At 41.2% G+C, this 19,540-nt stretch overlaps 3 protein-coding genes across 3 annotated transcripts in view; 1 reads left to right on the forward strand and 2 right to left on the reverse strand.

Annotated features, from left to right (window-relative positions):
* sergef (secretion regulating guanine nucleotide exchange factor) overlaps positions 1-19,540 on the forward strand; it is a gene marked incomplete at its 5' end in the record, with an annotated part of 51,841 nt that overhangs the window by 18,505 nt on the left and 13,796 nt on the right. Inside the window, 3 exons of the mRNA XM_080762303.1 lie at positions 12,959-13,117; positions 17,940-18,220; positions 19,353-19,389. Of these exons, the coding sequence (XP_080618429.1) occupies positions 12,959-13,117; positions 17,940-18,220; positions 19,353-19,389 (477 nt within the window). The remainder of the gene's footprint in view (positions 1-12,958; positions 13,118-17,939; positions 18,221-19,352; positions 19,390-19,540) is intronic.
* LOC308313850 (nuclear factor 7, ovary-like) lies at positions 5,205-7,112 on the reverse strand (the record flags this gene model as incomplete). Its single annotated transcript, XM_080761178.1, has 2 exons — positions 7,072-7,112; positions 5,205-6,724 (listed from the first exon to the last, which is right to left on the reverse strand). The coding sequence occupies exon 2, from the start codon at positions 6,651-6,653 to the stop codon at positions 5,205-5,207; it is 1,449 nt and encodes a 482-aa protein (XP_080617304.1). The 5' UTR covers positions 6,654-6,724; positions 7,072-7,112.
* Positions 10,279-12,862, reverse strand: LOC308313851 (nuclear factor 7, brain-like; the record flags this gene model as incomplete). The annotated part of the gene is made up of 3 exons (XM_080761179.1): positions 10,279-10,329; positions 10,855-12,092; positions 12,730-12,862. 3 exons carry the CDS (start codon positions 12,860-12,862, stop codon positions 10,279-10,281), a joined length of 1,422 nt encoding a protein of 473 aa, XP_080617305.1.

Below are 19,540 nucleotides of genomic sequence, written 5' to 3' on the forward strand. Positions count from 1 at the left end.
TGCCCGTTAACGCTTGCATGGTTTCATCTGCGGATTCGGGTTCTTGGAAACGCCCCCGTTTTACTGAGGTTAGGGTTAGGTATAGTTTTACTGAGGTTAAGGTTAGGTTTAGGTATAGTTTTACTGAGGTTAAGGTTAGGGTTAGGTTTAGGTATAGTTTTACTGAGGTTAGGGTTAGGTTTAGGTATAGTTTTACTGAGGTTAAGGTTAGGGTTAGGTATAGTTTTACTGAGGTTAAGGTTAGGGTTAGGTATAGTTTTACTGAGGTTGGGTTTAGGTATAGTTTTACTGAGGTTAAGTTTAGGGTTAGGTATAGTTTTACTGAGGTTAGGTTTAGGTATAGTTTTACTGAGGTTAAGGTTAGGGTTAGGTTTAGGTATAGTTTTACTGAGGTTAAGGTTAGGGTTAGGTTTAGGTATAGTTTTACTGAGGTTAAGGTTAGGGTTAGGTTTAGGTATAGTTTTACTGAGGTTAAGGTTAGGTTTAGGTATAGTTTTACTGAGGTTAAGGTTAGGGTTAGGTTTAGGTATAGATTTACTGAGGTTAAGGTTAGGGTTAGGTTTAGGTATAGTTTTACTGAGGTTAAGGTTAAGGTTAGGTTTAGGTATAGTTTTACTGAGGTTAAGGTTAGGTTTAGGTATAGTTTGACTGAGGTTAAGGTTAGGGTTAGGTTTAGGTATAGTTTTACTGAGGTTAAGGTTAGGGTTAGGTTTAGGTGTAGGCTGTCAATCACAGCGACTGGCCAGTCACAGCGCACCATTTACTCAAACCCGCAGATGAAACCATGGTAGCGAGAAAAATAGTTGTTTATCTTCAACCTTCCTTCTTCCTCTGCCTGGGATGCACTGACGTCTGGCAGCCACTGGGTGGCAGCAAACACTCACACACAGACAGACCAGACCAATGAAACAGTGTGTGTGTGTGTTTGCAGTGTTTTTATTAAAAAGCCAGTGACTTAATTCAGAGTGTCCTTTAGTCAAAACAATTCACCAAAGAAAATGGCATGATAATAAGGGGAGTGCCCATAAATAAAAAAAAATGTTTTTCTTTAGTCCGACGTAAATTGAAATTACCTCTTCGGGGGTCAAACAGGTCTGAGTAACTTGGTTGGTTGTTGAAATAAGACTATTTGCAAAAGGGAAATGTGTCGTAGACCAACTTGCACCTGTCCTCACTTCCATTTTCAACTGGTCACTGGAACTCTGTACTGTGCCTGCTTGCTTTAAATCTGCGGTTATCATTCCTGTCCCAAAGAAAAATAATATCACCTGTCTTAATGACTATAGGCCTGTTGCCCTAACATCTGTCATTATGAAAGTCTTTGAGCGACTGGTCTGTAAACACCTGTCCAGCATAGCACTAGATCCCCACCTATTTGCCTACAGAGCAAATAGGAGTGTAGATGATGCAGTGTCCCTCTGTCTGCACACTATTACTCAACATCTAGAATCCAGATCCACCTATGCTCGTGTACTTTTTGTTGACTTCAGCTCCGCATTTAATACAATAGTGCCTGGGAAGCTGATCTCAACCCTACAGGAGCTAGGCGTCAGATCACATCTATGTAAATGGATCTTTAATTTTCTATGTGACAGGAAACAGGTGGTCAAAATAGGTGACCTCGTCTCGCTGTCGAGGCTCCTAAACACTGGGGCCCCCCAGGGGTGCGTCCTTTCTCCACTTCTGTACTCATTATATACTCATTACTGTCAATCTTACTTTAGTACAGTTATTATGTATAAGTTTGCTGATGACACATCTTTAGTAGGTCTTATTACCAACGAGGTTGAAACAGACTACCGCAGAGCAGTAGAGGAGCTGGTGAGATGGTGTGAGAGTTACAACTTGATTCTAAACATCTCTAAAACCAAAGAGATGTTTATAGACTTTAGGAAAAAGATATCGACTCCCCTCCCCCCCCCCCCCCCCCTCTTCATCAATGGGGAAGAGGTAGAAAGAGTTTCCTCCTTCCGGTTCCTATATAGGGACCACCATCCATGAATCCTTATCATGGGATCTTAACACCAGTCTCATAATAAGCAAATCACACCAGCGTCTCTATTTCCTGCGGCAGCTTAAGAAGTTTAAAGTCAGCCAAGCAGCCATGACTCTATAGGGCCACTATTGAAAGTGTTCTCTCCTTCTCCATGCTTGTCTGGTTTGGTCACACAACCTCTCAAGACAAATCAAAGCTTCAAAAAACATAGGATGCAGCCTCCCTACACTTTCCTCACTCTATTCCACCAGAATAATCAGGAAGGCAAATAAAATCATTGCAGACAACTCCCATCCTGCACATCACCTCTTCAATCTCCTCCCATCAGGCAGGAGATATAGAAGTATCCAGAGCTCTACATGTCGCTTCAGGGACAGCACTTACCCCGTAGCCATTAGACATCTGAACTCATAGTATATGCATATACGTAGCACTTTAAAAAACTGAATGTAATTGCCTATGCTGCTGGTTTTTGTATTGTACTGTCCGTCTTGTTTGTGTATCTATGGTTGTCTGTATATGTTGAGTATGAACCAAGACAAATTCCTATCAACTTGTTGACATGGCAAATAAATTATTGAATCTTGAATCTCATAGGCCTATAATGTGAAATGGATCTTTCACTTTTAATTTACAGTTGGAGTAATGTTATCGTCTACTCAGCCTTACGTGAACTGTGAACAACCCGGACCGTTTTTTTAAGTTGAATTTGATATTAATTTTAGCTTCCCCCGCCCCCTTGCGTTGTAACTTAATTCAAAGTCCATTTTAACCTTGGATAATAAAGTTTATTTGTATTTGTAGGCTAGAGCTCCTTTCATACATAAATGCAACTCAAAGTGCTTCACAGGGCAGAACATAAAAAATAGCAATAAAACACATGCAGGCCAAGCAGTTAGAAAGATAAAACAATTAATGTTAAAGAGAATACAAAATAAAAGCATCAACACAGAGATGGATGATCTGACCCCCCCCCCCCCCCCCCCCACCACCACCACCTCCCCCCTCACTGTATATGTTTCTTTACCCTTTATGATGATTTCCTGTTTTGACTATATAGTTGTGTATATTCGTACGTCTCTAAATGTTTTGATGAATTGAACATGGTGGACCCTCTTGTAAACAAGTGTAATGCTTTTGGTGTCGTCCACTCACAGTTAACAGTTCTTTGTATTGAGTTGTATACTTTAAATGTATTACTGTAATTCTGCAAACTGTTAATGAATACTTCAATCAATCAATCAATGATAGATCTTAGACTTCTTAGAGTATTGATTGAAAACATCTGTCCTTGGTTCTGGACACTGCCCTCCTAATAAACATCTGTCCTTGGTTCTGGACACTGCCCTCCTAATAAACATCTGTCCTCATGGTTCTGGACACTGCCCTCCTAATAAACATCTGTCCTTGGTTCTGGACACTGCCCTCCTAATAAACATCTGTCCTTGGTTCTGGACACTGCCCTCCTAATAAACATCTGTCCTTGGTTCTGGACACTGCCCTCCTAATAAACATCTGTCCTTGGTTCTGGACACTGCCCTCCTAATAAACATCCGTCCTTGGTTCTGGACACTGCCCTCCTAATAAACATCTGTCCTTGGTTCTGGACACTGCCCTCCTAATAAACATCTGTCCTTGGTTCTGGACACTGCCCTCCTAATAAACATCTGTCCTTGGTTCTGGACTCTGCCCTCCTAATAAACATCTGTCCTTGGTTCTGGACACTGCCCTCCTAATAAACATCTGTCCTTGGTTCTGGACACTGCCCTCCTAATAAACATCTGTCCTTGGTTCTGGATACTGACCTCCTAATAAACATCTGTCCTTGGTTCTGGACACTGCCCTCCTAATAAACATCTGTCCTTGGTTCTGGACTCTGCCCTCCTAATAAACATCTGTCCTCATGGTTCTGGACACTGCCCTCCTAATAAACATCTGTCCTTGGTTCTGGACACTGCCCTCCTAATAAACATCTGTCCTTGGTTCTGGATACTGACCTCCTAATAAACATCTGTCCTTGGTTCTGGACACTGCCCTCCTAATAAACATCTGTCCTTGGTTCTGGACTCTGCCCTCCTAATAAACATCTGTCCACATGGTTCTGGACACTGCCCTCCTAATAAACATCTGTCCTTGGTTCTGGACACTGCCCTCCTAATAAACATCTGTCCTTGGTTCTGGACACTGCCCTCCTAATAAACATCTGTCCTTGGTTCTGGACACTGCCCTCCTAATAAACATCTGTCCTTGGTTCTGGACACTGCCCTCCTAATAAACATCTGTCCTTGGTTCTGGACACTGCCCTCCTAATAAACATCTGTCCTTGGTTCTGGACACTGCCCTCCTAATATGTGAGGAGACCTTGTTTTAGTTTTTACAATTACTTTAATCTATTTTAATTACTTTTTAATTGACGGCTACAAACACACGTCTGACTCACTTTACGCTCATCATCTTTAATCAGATCAAATACTCAACAACACGTCTTCATCATCTTCATCTTCATCATCACATAGAAACTGATCCATAAATGACAAACGGTTCAATATAAAACATGTTATCAGTAATAATCATAATTATCAAACATGTCACCATTACACCAATAATTATAATTACAAACTGATCATTTAAACACTACACAGTGTTAAACTGATCATTTAAACACTACACAGTGTTAAACTGATCATTTAAACACTACACACTGTTAAACTGATCATTTAAACACTACACAGTGTTAACAATGTTAATATTGATCAGAATAGATACTATAGGGATCAAATGGTTAGTAAATAAAAATATGAAAGAAAAATCACACTTGTGTGAATTGAGAGGCGCTCTTCTCATCATACATCACATTCCAAGCTCAACCAATCAGATCATTGCTATGGGGTACATACAGTGCACAGCCAATCAGATCATTGCTATGACACACACACACACACACACACACACACACACACACACACACACACACACACACAAACACACACAGCAGGGAGGGGCTAGCGAGCCTCAAAAATCACACATGTGTGAATTGAGCGGCGCTCTTATCATTTTGCAACTGAACGATACATTAATTAAATAATCACTGCAAACAATTTAAAATATTATTAATAATTATTAAATAATAATAATAATTAATGACCTGCCATAAAAGGATAGCCCTTTAATCAATATATTCTGGTGTTTTTATTGGACGCCAGACGTTCTAACTGTGGTTTTCCAGAGTGACGCAGATCTTCCCTGGTAACATCTTCAGAGACCGATCATTACCATAATCAGCATTTAAAATGAATGGAAACAGTGCCTCAGGGAAGGTGTGTGTGAAGGTGTGCAGGCGTGTGTTAGAATCAGGATCAGAGAAGGACAGCTGTCCTCTGTCCCAGTCCAGCTGGACTCTGATCCTCCGGGGTTTCTGATTCACTGAGAGAAGAGTCTCCTCCTCATAACCATCATCAGGTCCTGTAGAGTGTGAGTAGACTGCTTTGTATTCATCCCTATATAACTGTATTTCCCAGCATCCTCTCCCTGTGTCTCCCTTCTTCCCGAACGACTCACACACACCTACCTCCCAGTTTGTATTGTCTCCAACCTCAACATCCCAGCTGTGAGACCCTGAGTCAAAGCCCTCAGAACCCTGTACTCTGAACCCGTCAAACCTCTCTGTGTTGTCAGGAAGCTGCTGCTGCTCTTCTCCATTATATTCCACACAGGTCAGATCACCAGATATCCAGAGATCAACACCAGCAGTGTTGGGGTCCAGGACGACAGGAGTGTAGGAGACAATGTCCTTCATCTTGTCCCAGACTCTGAAGGTCAGGTTCTTCAGGTGTTTGGCCTGGTCTATCAGCGCTCCTCCTGAGAGCGGCGGTGGGTCCTGCAGGGTGAGCTGGACTCCCTCCATGGTGGTCTTGTAGTTCTGCAGGAATGAGACGTGGTCGTCGGCTCTCAGCTGGTCCTCGGCAGCTTGGATTGCGTTGGAGACGGTTTCCATTTCTCTGCTCAGAGCCTCAATCCTCTCCTTCATCTCCTGACTCTTCTGAGCCTCTTCCTCCCGCAGAGCGGCCATCCTGGCCTCCTCTTCCTCCTGTAGGAACCGGCGGAGATTCTCAAACTGTTTCTTGATCAGCGTCTCTGTGTTCCTGGCCTGATCCTCAATGTGTTCTTCTGTTATGTCGTAATTTATTTTAACTTTATTAAAGACCTTCAGTTTCTCCTTTAAAGGCTCCAGTGATTCCTGGACCTTCTGTTTGCAACGTCCAGACGCTTCGTCCACGGGTAAGAACTTGTGTCCGGTGTGTTTCTCTGAGTCGCGACACACGAGACACGCCAGCTGTTGGTCGTCCAGACAGAAGAGCTTCAGCTTCTCGCCGTGTGCGCTGCAGAGGACCTCCGAGCTCAGCGACGACGAGCTCCGGCCGTTCTCCTCCAAGAGCTTCTCACACAGGTTCTTCAGAGCAAAGTTTGTGAGAGGATTGTCCTTGGAGCATCTCCTCTGACAAACGGGACATTCCCTCGTTGGTCTTTCTGTCCACCATTCCTGCAGGCAGTCTTTGCAGAAGCTGTGTCCACAGGACAGCACGACGGGACGTTTAAAGATGCCATGACACACGGGACAGCTCAGATCCTCTTCCTGACAAGTCAAACGGGAAGCCATTTTGGTCTGCCGCTCCCTGCCGCTCCCCGATCTGGAATGTTCTCTGAGGCTGTCGTTACACTGGAGGAATTCTACAAGACAAAACAACAACGTAACATTATGAGTATCAATAGTAGTAGTAATAATAATAATAATAACAGTAACATTATGAGTATCAATAGTAGTAATAATAATAATAATAATAATAATAATAACAATAATAATAATAAACTTTATTTATATAGCACCTTTCATACATAAATGTAGCTCAAAGTGCTTTACAGAGCAGAAAAGATAATAAAAACAAAAGCAAACAAAACTGCTTTAAAACAGGCATGCAGTTAAAACCATAGAACAATAATGCCGTGTCAAATCAGTCAAAGGCAGCGGTACAAAGATAAGAACAGATATTGTAAAACTCATTCACTTCTGTTCTTACCTCGGTGGAGATGGTATCAGATAACAGTCTGTCGGTCTGCCAGGGTGTCTAAATTATCCTCCGTCTATTAATTAATGGATATATTTATTTATTGATTGATCGATATTTGTCTCTCTGGTTGTTTTTCGCGTCTCAGTCTCTGACGAGAGAATGTCAGTCTGAGAAAAATGCTGAGAGGACTATAGAAGGAAATGGACTTCGATTCATGTCCGTCTGATAACAGGAATGACACACACACACACACACGCACACACACACACACACACACACACACACACACACACACACACACACACACACACACACACCCTGTGTCAATAGACAATGAATCAAAGTTCATGTACTTGTAGATGGCTGGTTGTAAACTAAACATACTCTCTCCCCGTGCCTTCGGTCTGGTGGAGACGACTAAACATACTTTCTCCCCGTGCCTTCGGCCTGGTGGAGACAACTAAACATACTCTCTCCTCATGCCTTCGGCCTGGTGGAGACAACTAAACATACTCTCTCCCCGTGCCTTCGGCCTGGTGGAGACAACTAAACATACTCTCTCCCCGTGCCTTCGGCCTGGTGGAGACAACTAAACATACTCTCTCCCCGTGCCTTCGGCCTGGTGGAGACAACTAAACATACTCTCTCCTCATGCCTTCGGCCTGGTGGAGACAACTAAACATACTCTCTCCCCGTGCCTTCGGCCTGGTGGAGACAACTAAACATACTCTCTCCCCGTGCCTTCGGCCTGGTGGAGACAACTAAACATACTCTCTCCCCGTGCCTTCGGCCTGGTGGAGACAACCAAGGCGCTTTACATAGATTGTGCATTACATTCACCCATTCACACACACATTCATACACCGATGGCGACGGAAGCCATGCGAGGTACCAACCAGCACATCGGGAGCAATTTGGGGTTTAGTGTCTTGCCCGTTAACGCTTGCATGGTTTCATCTGCGGATTCGGGTTCTTGGAAACGCCCCCCAGCCACTGTGTTAGTTTTACTGAGGTTAAGGTTAGGGTTAGGTATAGTTTTACTGAGGTTAAGGTTAGGTTTAGGTATAGTTTTACTGAGGTTAGGTTTAGGTATAGTTTTACTGAGGTTAAGGTTAGGTTTATGTATAGTTTTACTGAGGTTAGGGTTAGGTATAGTTTTACTGAGGTTAAAGTTAGGTTTAGGTTTAGGTATAGTTTTACTGAGGTTAAGGTCAGGGTTAGGTTTAGGTATAGTTTTTGTTGAGCGACTATGAGAGATATAGATGTATAAATAAGTCTCTGAGAGGCGATGGGATGGGCCGGGTTGTCAGACGCGCTCCAAACAAAAGGATCTCGCTGGGTCCAAAATAATGCGTTAAAGGTGTTTTATTGAAGGTAGGTACATAACTGAAACGGTGCTCAAACATAAAGAAAAGAAGTCACAGCGATCCAACTTAGGTAAAGTAAATATATAAAGCAAATAAAGCGGTCAACAAAAGTGCGGCTTCCCACGCACCCCCTCTCTCTCACTGTGTGAAACAGGTGAACTATGGGTGAAGTATTCAATTAAACAGGTCCGCCCCTCTGCCTGTCAATCAACCACATTAATCACCCGTGACAGCCCACTCATTGCACAATCGAACATAATTTCCAATTCATGGCTCTTACAGTTTTACTGAGGTTAAGGTTAGGGTTAGGTTTAGGTGTAGGCTGTCGATCACAGCGACTGGCCAGTCACAGCGCACCGTTTACTCAAACCTGCAGATGAAACCATGGTAGCCCCGTTAACTCATGAAAACCTAATGTGATGATCGTCTATTTAAGAGTCTTCAGAAGCGTCTGGTTTTTGTATTGTATTGTCCGTCTTGTTTGTGTATCTATGGTTGTCTGTATATATTGAGTATGAACCAAGACAAATTCCTATCAACTTGTTGACATGGCAAATAAATTATTGAATCTTGAATCTCATAGGCCTATAATGTGAAATGGATCTTTCACTTTTAATTTACAGTTGGATTAATGTTATCGTCTACTTAGCCTTACGTGAACTTTGAACAACCCGGACCGTTTTTTAAGATGCATTTGATATTAATTTTAGCTGCCCCCGCCCCCTTGCATTGTAACTTAATTCAAAGTCCATTTTAACCTTGGATAATAAAGTTTATTTGTATTTGTAGGCTAGAGCTCCTTTAATACATAAATGCAACTCAAAGTGCTTCACAGGGCAGAACATAAAAAATACCAATAAAACACATGCAGGCAAAGCAGTTAGAAAGATAAAACAATTAATGTTAAAGAGAATACAAAATAAAAGCATAAAAACAGATGATCTCAAAGGACACCTACGGACGGCTGCAGTTTGAAACTGCCCCCCCCTCCCCCCTCACTGTATATGTTTCTTTTCCCTTTTTACCTCCTTTATGATGATTTCCTGTTTTGACTATATAGTTGTGTATATTCGTACGTCTCTAGATGTTTTGATGAATTGAACATGGTGGACCCTCTTGTAAACAAGTGTAATGCTTTATGGTGTCGTCCACTCACAGTTAACAGTTCTTTGTATTGAGTTGTATACTTTAAATGTATTACTGTAATTCTGCAAACTGTTAATGAATACTTCAATCAATCAATCAATGATAGATCTTAGACTTCTTAGAGTATTGATTGAAAACATCTGTCCTTGGTTCTGGACACTGCCCTCCTAATAAACATCTGTCCTTGGTTCTGGACACTGCCCTCCTAATAAACATCTGTCCTTGGTTCTGGACACTGCCCTCCTAATAAACATCCCTGCTTGGTTCTGGACACTGCCCTCCTAATAAACATCTGTCCTTGGTTCTGGACACTGCCCTCCTAATAAACATCTGTCCTTGGTTCTGGACTCTGCCCTCCTAATAAACATCTGTCCTTGGTTCTGGACACTGCCCTCCTAATAAACATCTGTCCTTGGTTCTGGACTCTGCCCTCCTAATAAACATCTGTCCTTGGTTCTGGACACTGCCCTCCTAATAAACATCTGTCCTTGGTTCTGAACACTGCCCTCCTAATAAACATCTGTCCTTGGTTCTGGACACTGCCCTCCTAATAAACATCTGTCCTTGGTTCTGGACACTGCCCTCCTAATATGTGAGCAGACGTTTTTGTTTTTACAATTACTTTAATCTGTTTTAATTACTTTTTAATTGACGGCTACAAACACACGTCTGACTCACTTTACGCTCATCATCTTTAATCAGATCAAATACTCAACACGTCTTCATCATCTTCATCTTCATCATCACATAGAAACTGATCCAATGACAAACAGTTCAATATAAAACATGTTATCAGTAATAATCATAATTATCAAACATGTCACCATTACACCAATAATTATAATTACAAACTGATCATTTAAACACTACGCAGTGTTCTCCAATGTTAAAAAATAATAAAAAATAAAATAAAATAATAAAAATATGAAATAAAAATCACACTTGTATGAAGTGAGAGGCGCTCTTATCATCATACATCACGTTCCATGCTCAACCAATCAGATGATTGCTATATGGGGTACACACAGTGCTCAGCCAATCAGATCATTGCTATGGCACACACACACACACACACACACACACACACACACACACAGCAGGGCATGGGAGGGGCTAGCGAGCCTCAAAAATCACACATGTGTGAATTGAGCGGCGCTCTTATCATTTTGCAACTGAACGATACATTAATTAAATAATCACTGCAACCGATTTAAAATACTATTAATACTTATTAAATAATAATAATTAATGACCTGCCACAGATCTTAATGACACAGACCTTCCCTGGTAACATCTTCAGAGACCGATTATAATCATAATTACCAATGTATGGAAACAGTGTCTCAGTGAAGGTGTGTGTGAAGGTGTGCAGGTGTGTGTTAGAATCAGGATCAGAGAAGGACAGCTGTCCTCTGTCCCAGTCCAGCTGGACTCTGATCCTCCGGGGTTTCTGATTCACTGAGAGAAGAGTTTTCTGATAATCATGTCCTAGTGAGTAGACTGCTTTGTATTCATCCATAAATAACTGTATTATCCAGCATCCTCTCCCTGTGTCTCCCTCCCTCCAGTACGACTCCTCACACACACCTACCTCCCAGCCTTTATTGTCTCCAACCTCAACATCCCAGCTGTGAGACCCTGAGTCAAAGCCCTCAGAACCCTGGACTCTGAGACAGCCAAACCTCTCTGTGTTGTCAGGAAGCTGCTGTATCTCTTCTTCAAATCTCACACTGGTCAGATCATCAGACAGCACGAGATATGGACCAGCAGTGTTGGGGTCCAGGACGACAGGAGTGTAGGAGACAATGTCCTTCATCTTGTCCCAGACTCTGAAGGTCAGGTTCTTCAGGTGTTTGGCCTGGTCTATCAGCGCTCCTCCTGAGAGCGGCGGTGGGTCCTGCAGGGTGAGCTGGACTCCCTCCATGGTGGTCTTGTAGTTCTGCAGGAATGAGACGTGGTCGTCGGCTCTCAGCTGGTCCTCGGCAGCTTGGATTGCGTTGGAGACGGTTTCCATTTCTCTGCTCAGAGCCTCAATCCTCTCCTTCATCTCCTGACTCTTCTGAGCCTCTTCCTCCCGCAGAGCGGCCATCCTGGCCTCCTCTTCCTCCTGTAAGAACCGGCGGAGATTCTCAAACTGTTCCTTGATCTGCGTCTCTGTGTTCCTGGCCTGAACCTTCATGTGATTTTCTGCTATGTCGTAATTTGTTTTAACTTCATCAAAGAGCTCCAGTTTCTCCTTTAAAGGCTCCAGTGATTCCTGGACCTTCTGTCTGCAATCTCCAGACGCTTCGTCCACGGGTAAGAACTTGTGTCCGGCGTGTTTCTCTGAGTCGCGACACACGAGACACGCCAGCTGTTGGTCGTCCAGACAGAAGAGCTTCAGCTTCTCGCCGTGTGCGCTGCAGAGGACCTCCGAGCTCAGCAACGAAGCCAAACGGGAAGCCATTTTGGTCTGACGCTCCCTGACGCTCCCCGATCTGGAATGTTCTCTGAGGCTGTCGTTACGCCGGAGGAATTCTACAAGACAAAACAACAACAGTAACATTATGAGTATCAATAGTAGTAATAATAATAATAATAATAATAAACTTTATTTATATAGCACCTTTCATACATAAATGTTGCTCAAAGTGCTTTACAGAGCAGAAAAGATAATTAAAACAAAAGCAAAACAAAACTGCTTTAAAACAGGCATGCAGTTAAAACCATAGAACAATAATGCAGTGTCAAATCAGGCAAAGGCAGCGGTACAAAGATAAAACTCACTCACTTCTGTTCTTACCTCGGTGGAGATGGTATCAGATAACAGTCTGTCGGTCTGCCAGGGTGTCTAAAGGATCCTCCGTCTATTCATTAATGGATCTATTTATTTATTGATTGATCAATATTTGTCTCTCTGGTTGTTTTTCGCGTCTCAGTCTCTGACGAGAGAATGTCAGTCTGAGAAAAATGCTGAGACGACCATAGAAGGAAATAACAGGAATAACAGGAATGACACACACACACACACACACACACACACACACACACACACACACACACACACAGAAACTGTACTGTCATAAGACAATGAATCAAAGTTCATGTAGATAGATAGATAGATTTCTTTATTTTTGTGTCATGCACCAAAGGCGCCCAGCCCACATGGACTTACTTGTGTTGATGTTGTTGTTCTTATGGTACAGACGGGGGTGAGGTGTATCTTTGTGTTGTGTTGACATGTTGTTGTTGTTGTTGTTGTTATTGTACAGACGGGGGTGAGGTGTATCTTTGTGTTGTGTTGACATGTTGTTGTTGTTGTTGTTGTTGTTATTGTACAGACGGGGGTGAGGTGTATCTTTGTGTTGTGTTGACATGTTGTTGTTGTTGTTGTTGTTGTACAGACGGGGGTGAGGTGTATCTCTGGGGGAGCAACAGACACGGCCAGCTGGCCTCGTGCCAGCCCTTCCTCCCCTCCCCCACCCTGCTCCGAGCGCCGTCCATGAACGGAGAACCTGTCAGCCATGTGTGGAGCGGATGGACCCACCTGGTGGCCAAGACAGGTATTAATATATATATATATATATACACACCTGGTGGCCAAGACAGGTATTCATATATATATACACACCTGGTGGCCAAGACAGGTATAAATATCGATATCGATCGACATCGATATTGATCGACCCGTGCTTATAGTCGGGGAATGTTATCAGTATTACCAGTCAAATACATTTACATGGAATACATTTCTTACCAAGAATCTTCTTCACCAATGTGTCTGTAAAGGTGTCTACTAACATATCTATAGTCACCAATGTGTTTGTAAAGGTGTCTACTAACATATCTATAGTCACCAATGTGTGTGTAAAGGTGTCTACTAACATATCTATAGTCACCAATGTGTGTGTAAAGATGTCTACTAACATATCTATAGTCACCAATGTGTGTGTAAAGATGTCTACTAACATATCTATAGTCACCAATGTGTGTGTAAAGGTGTCTACTAACATATCTATTGTCACCAATGTGTTTGTAAAGGTGTCTACTAACATATCTATAGTCACCAATGTGTTTGTAAAGGTGTCTACTAACATATCTATAGTCACCAATGTGTTTGTAAAGGTGTCTACTAACATATCTATAGTCACCAATGTGTTTGTAAAGGTGTCTACTAACATATCTATAGTCACCAATGTGTGTGTAAAGGTGTCTACTAACATATCTATAGTCACCAATGTGTGTGTAAAGGTGTCTACTAACATATCTATAGTCACCAATGTGTTTGTAAAGGTGTCTACTAACATATCTATAGTCACCAATGTGTTTGTAAAGGTGTCTACTAACATATCTATAGTCACCAATGTGTGTGTAAAGGTGTCTACTAACATATCTATAGTCACCAATGTGTTTGTAAAGGTGTCTACTAACATATCTATAGTCACCAATGTGTGTGTAAAGGTGTCTACTAACATATCTATAGTCACCAATGTGTTTGTAAAGGTGTCTACTAACATATCTATAGTCACCAATGTGTGTGTAAAGGTGTCTACTAACATATCTATAGTCACCAATGTGTTTGTAAAGATGTCTACTAACATATCTATAGTCACCAATGTGTTTGTAAAGGTGTCTACTAACATATATACAGTCACCAATGTGTGTGTAAAGGTGTCTACTAACATATCTATAGTCACCAATGTGTGTGTAAAGGTGTCTACTAACATATCTATAGTCACCAATGTGTGTGTAAAGATGTCTACTAACATATCTATAGTCACCAATGTGTGTGTAAAGGTGTCTACTAACATATCTATAGTCACCAATGTGTTTGTAAAGGTGTCTACTAACATATCTATAGTCACCAATGTGTGTGTAAAGGTGTCTACTAACATATCTATAGTCACCAATGTGTGTGTAAAGGTGTCTACTAACATATCTATAGTCAATGTGTTTGTAAAGATGTCTACTAACATATCTATAGTCACCAATGTGTTTGTAAAGGTGTCTACTAACAAATCTATAGTCACCAATGTGTGTGTAAAGGTGTCTACTAACATATCTATAGTCACCAATGTGTTTGTAAAGGTGTCTACTAACATATCTATAGTCACCAATGTGTGTGTAAAGGTGTCTACTAACATATCTATAGTCACCAATGTGTTTGTAAAGGTGTCTACTAACATATCTATAGTCACCAATGTGTGTGTAAAGGTGTCTACTAACATATCTATAGTCAATGTGTTTGTAAAGATGTCTACTAACATATCTATAGTCACCAATGTGTTTGTAAAGGTGTCTACTAACATATCTATAGTCACCAATGTGTGTGTAAAGGTGTCTACTAACATATCTATAGTCACCAATGTGTTTGTAAAGGTGTCTACTAACATATCTATAGTCACCAATGTGTGTGTAAAGGTGTCTACTAACATATCTATAGTCACCAATGTGTGTGTAAAGGTGTCTACTAACATATCTATAGTCAATGTGTTTGTAAAGATGTCTACTAACATATCTATAGTCACCAATGTGTTTGTAAAGGTGTCTACTAACATATCTATAGTCACCAATGTGTGTGTAAAGGTGTCTACTAACATATCTATAGTCACCAATGTGTTTGTAAAGGTGTCTACTAACATATCTATAGTCACCAATGTGTGTGTAAAGGTGTCTACTAACATATCTATAGTCACCAATGTGTGTGTAAAGGTGTCTACTAACATATCTATAGTCACCAATGTGTGTGTAAAGGTGTCTACTAACATATCTATAGTCACCAATGTGTGTGTAAAGGTGTCTACTAACATATCTATAGTCACCAATGTGTGTGTAAAGGTGTCTACTAACATATCTATAGTCACCAATGTGTTTTTAAAGGTGTCTACTAACATATTATATTCAACCACCCTATAGGGGAATGTTTGACAGCTGCTGAAAGTTGGTGTACCATCAACAGCCAATATATGGTAAAATGTTCTAAATTTCATTATGCTTTAAATAGAATGTGACGTGTCAGACTAGGAGGTTTCATGATTCTGAATCCATTCCAAGCAGTCGTTTTGCACGAAAAACACTCCTTGGGCTAAAAACGGCCATAGACACTTGCCCAAATGTGCCCAAATGTGCTGACCTCATCACATTTGTGATGACGGCTATGGTCGTTTTTAAGCCCAAGGATTGTTTTTCGTGCAAAACTACAGCTTGGAATGGATTCAGAATCATGAAAACCCCCTAGTTTGACCCCTAGTTTTCCCATAGACCCTCTAGTTTGGCCATAGCCACTTGCCCAAATGTGCCCAAATGTGCTGACCAGCTATGGTCGTTTTTAGCCCAAGGAGTGTTTTTCGTGCAAAACGACTGCTTGGAATGGATTCAGAATCATGAAAACCTCCTAGTCTGACACGTCACATGCTATTTAAAGCATAATGAAATTTTGAACATTTTACCATATATTGGCTGTTGATGGTACCCCAACTTTCAGCAGCTGTCAAACATTCCCCTATAGGGTGGTTGAATATAATATGTTAGTAGACACCTTTACAAACACATTGGTGACTATAGATATGTTAGTAGACACCTTTACACACACATTGGTGACTATAGATATGTTAGTAGATACCTTTACAAACACATTGACTATAGATATGTTAGTAGACACCTTTACAAACACATTGGTGACTATAGATATGTTAGTAGACACCTTTACACACACATTGGTGACTATGGATATGTTAGTAGACACCTTTACAAACACATTGGTGACTATAGATATGTTAGTAGACACCTTTACAAACACATTGGTGACTATAGATATGTTAGTAGACACCTTTACAAACACATTGACTATAGATATGTTAGTAGACACCTTTACAAACACATTGGTGACTATAGATATGTTAGTAGACACCTTTACAAACACATTGGTGACTATAGACATGTTAGTAGACACCTTTACACACACATTGGTGACTATAGATATGTTAGTAGACACCTTTACAAACACATTGGTGACTATAGATATGTTAGTAGACACCTTTACAAACACATTGGTGACTATAGATATGTTAGTAGACACCTTTACAAACACATTGACTATAGATATGTTAGTAGACACCTTTACACACACATTGGTGACTATAGATATGTTAGTAGACACCTTTACAAACACATTGGTGACTATAGACATGTTAGTAGACACCTTTACACACACATTGGTGACTATAGATATGTTAGTAGACACCTTTACAAACACATTGGTGACTATAGATATGTTAGTAGACACCTTTACAAACACATTGGTGACTATAGATATGTTAGTAGACACCTTTACACACACATTGGTGACTATAGATATGTTAGTAGACACCTTTACACACACATTGGTGACTATAGATATGTTAGTAGACACCTTTACACACACATTGGTGACTATAGATGTGTTAGTAGACATCTTTACAAACACATTGGTGACTATAGATATGTTAGTAGACATCTTTACACACACATTGGTGACTATAGATATGTTAGTAGACACCTTTACACACACATTGGTGACTATAGATATGTTAGTAGACACCTTTACAAACACATTGGTGACTATAGATATGTTAGTAGACACCTTTACAAACACATTGGTGACTATAGATATGTTAGTAGACACCTTTACACACACATTGGTGACTATAGATATGTTAGTAGACACCTTTACAAACACATTGGTGACTATAGATATGTTAGTAGACACCTTTACAAACACATTGACTATAGATATGTTAGTAGACACCTTTACAAACACATTGGTGACTATAGATATGTTAGTAGACACCTTTACAAACACATTGGTGACTATAGATATGTTAGTAGACACCTTTACACACACATTGGTGACTATAGATATGTTAGTAGACACCTTTACACACACATTGGTGACTATATATATGTTAGTAGACACCTTTACACACACATTGGTGACTATAGATATGTTAGTAGACACCTTTACAAACACATTGGTGACTATAGATATGTTAGTAGACACCTTTACACACACATTGGTGACAATAGATATGTTAGTAGACACCTTTACAAACACATTGGTGACAATAGATATGTTAGTAGACACCTTTACAGACACATTGGTGACTATAGATATGTTAGTAGACACCTTTACAGACACATTGGTGACTATAGATATGTTAGTAGACACCTTTACAAACACATTGGTGAAGAAAATTATTGGTAAGAAATGTATTCCCAGGTTTTATGAATATCCCCTGACTATTAGGGGCCCATTTGGTTCTGTGTGTGTGTGTGTGTGTGTGTGTGTGTGTGTGTGTGTGTGTGTGTGTGTGTGTGTGTGTGTGTGTGTGTGTGTGTGTCTCTCAGTGAGTGGCAGAGTGTTTACTTGGGGCAGAGGGGACTATGGTCAGCTGGGCAGAGCCATGCCGTCCAATGACCAGCAGCCTGAGGGGCGGAGTCCAGGGGGAGGCGTGGCCCAGCAGCCTGAGGGGCGGAGTCCAGGGAGGGGCGTGGCCCAGCAGCCTGAGGGGCGGAGTCCAGCGGGGGGCGTGGCCCAGCAGCCTGAGGGGCGGAGTCCAACTCCTGGGCGGGTCGGACAGGGTCTCTGCCGTCCTGTTGAGGTCACACTGCTGCACGGAGCAACTCAGGTAAGACACGCCACGCACACACACGCATGCACACACACACGCACGCACACATGCATGCCCCCTGTGCTTTTGTCCGACGGCCCACAGCCAAAGAACTGGAAATGGAGACATTTTCTCTCTGAGTGGCCCTGTTGTGTTCATGTGTTCATGTCTATCTGGTGACCCTGTTGTGTTCATGTCTATCTGGTGACCCTGTTGTGTTCATGTCTATCTGGTGACCCTGTTGTGTTCATGTCTATCTGGTGACCCTGTTGTGTTCATGTCTATCTGGTGACCCTGTTGTGTTCATGTCTATCTGGTGACCCTGTTGTGTTCATGTCTATCTGGTGACCCTGTTGTGTTCATGTCTATCTGGTGACCCTGTTGTGTTCATGTCTATCTGGTGACCCTGTTGTGTTCATGTCTATCTGGTGACCCTTTTATGCATTTTGGTCTCAACTTCTCTCCCAAAACTAAAACATACAAACATGATTTTTACACATTTAGGGCTATATTTACTACTATCTAAACCCTTCATCCCCTAAACTACTTTACCGTTTCTTCTACAAAAAAAGTTCTACAAGCTCCTCACCCTTACCTCACCTCACCCTTACCTAGACCACTGGCTGCTGCCTTTTGTGTAGTACAACATTTCTGCCTCAGTCCAGCAGGGGGAGACAGACACCTACAGAACACCATCTGATGACATTTAGCCTCTCAGACCCCAAACTAAATAATATGTTGATGTTGGTACCATTAGGAGAGATAACTGGCAAACGTTGATCAACAATAACAATTCTTCTATATTCTCTAATTGTGTCGACTTTATAATTTAGAAAGGCAGATGTTTAACAACAGTTTAACTCTTGAGAGCATGAAGGGTCCATTTGGTTTAATTTTAAACTTCCTTGTCCTGCTTTATGAATAATTTATTGTACAAAGCTAAAAGCTAAAATTAGTTTTTATAGACTAATTTGGTGATTTGCATTTTTTTATTTTTATGAATCGTTACATTTTATTCATAACTTTGGTCTCTGATTAACAACATTGTTTTTTTTATATCTTTATTGAAATTCTCACAGATTGACAACGCTGTTTTGATGTAACTTTATTACATAATTTATTTTTGTTTTGTATTTATCTTTATTGACAGATCGCGTGTGGATCCGAACACAACCTGGCCATTGTGGGTAAGTGTCACTTCCTGTTTAACCCATTCTGACCTGAGATCAGATTCATACGAGGTTTCCACTGGACACACACTGGTCTGATGAACCCATTCTGACCTGAGATCAGATTCTAAAAATGTCAGTCGTTCTTCGAATTTTTCAAAAATAGCAG

The sequence above is a fragment of the Protomyctophum bolini genome, assembly GCF_963924005.1.
Source record: "Protomyctophum bolini genome assembly, chromosome: 4".
NCBI classification, from domain to species: domain Eukaryota; kingdom Metazoa; phylum Chordata; class Actinopteri; order Myctophiformes; family Myctophidae; genus Protomyctophum; species Protomyctophum bolini.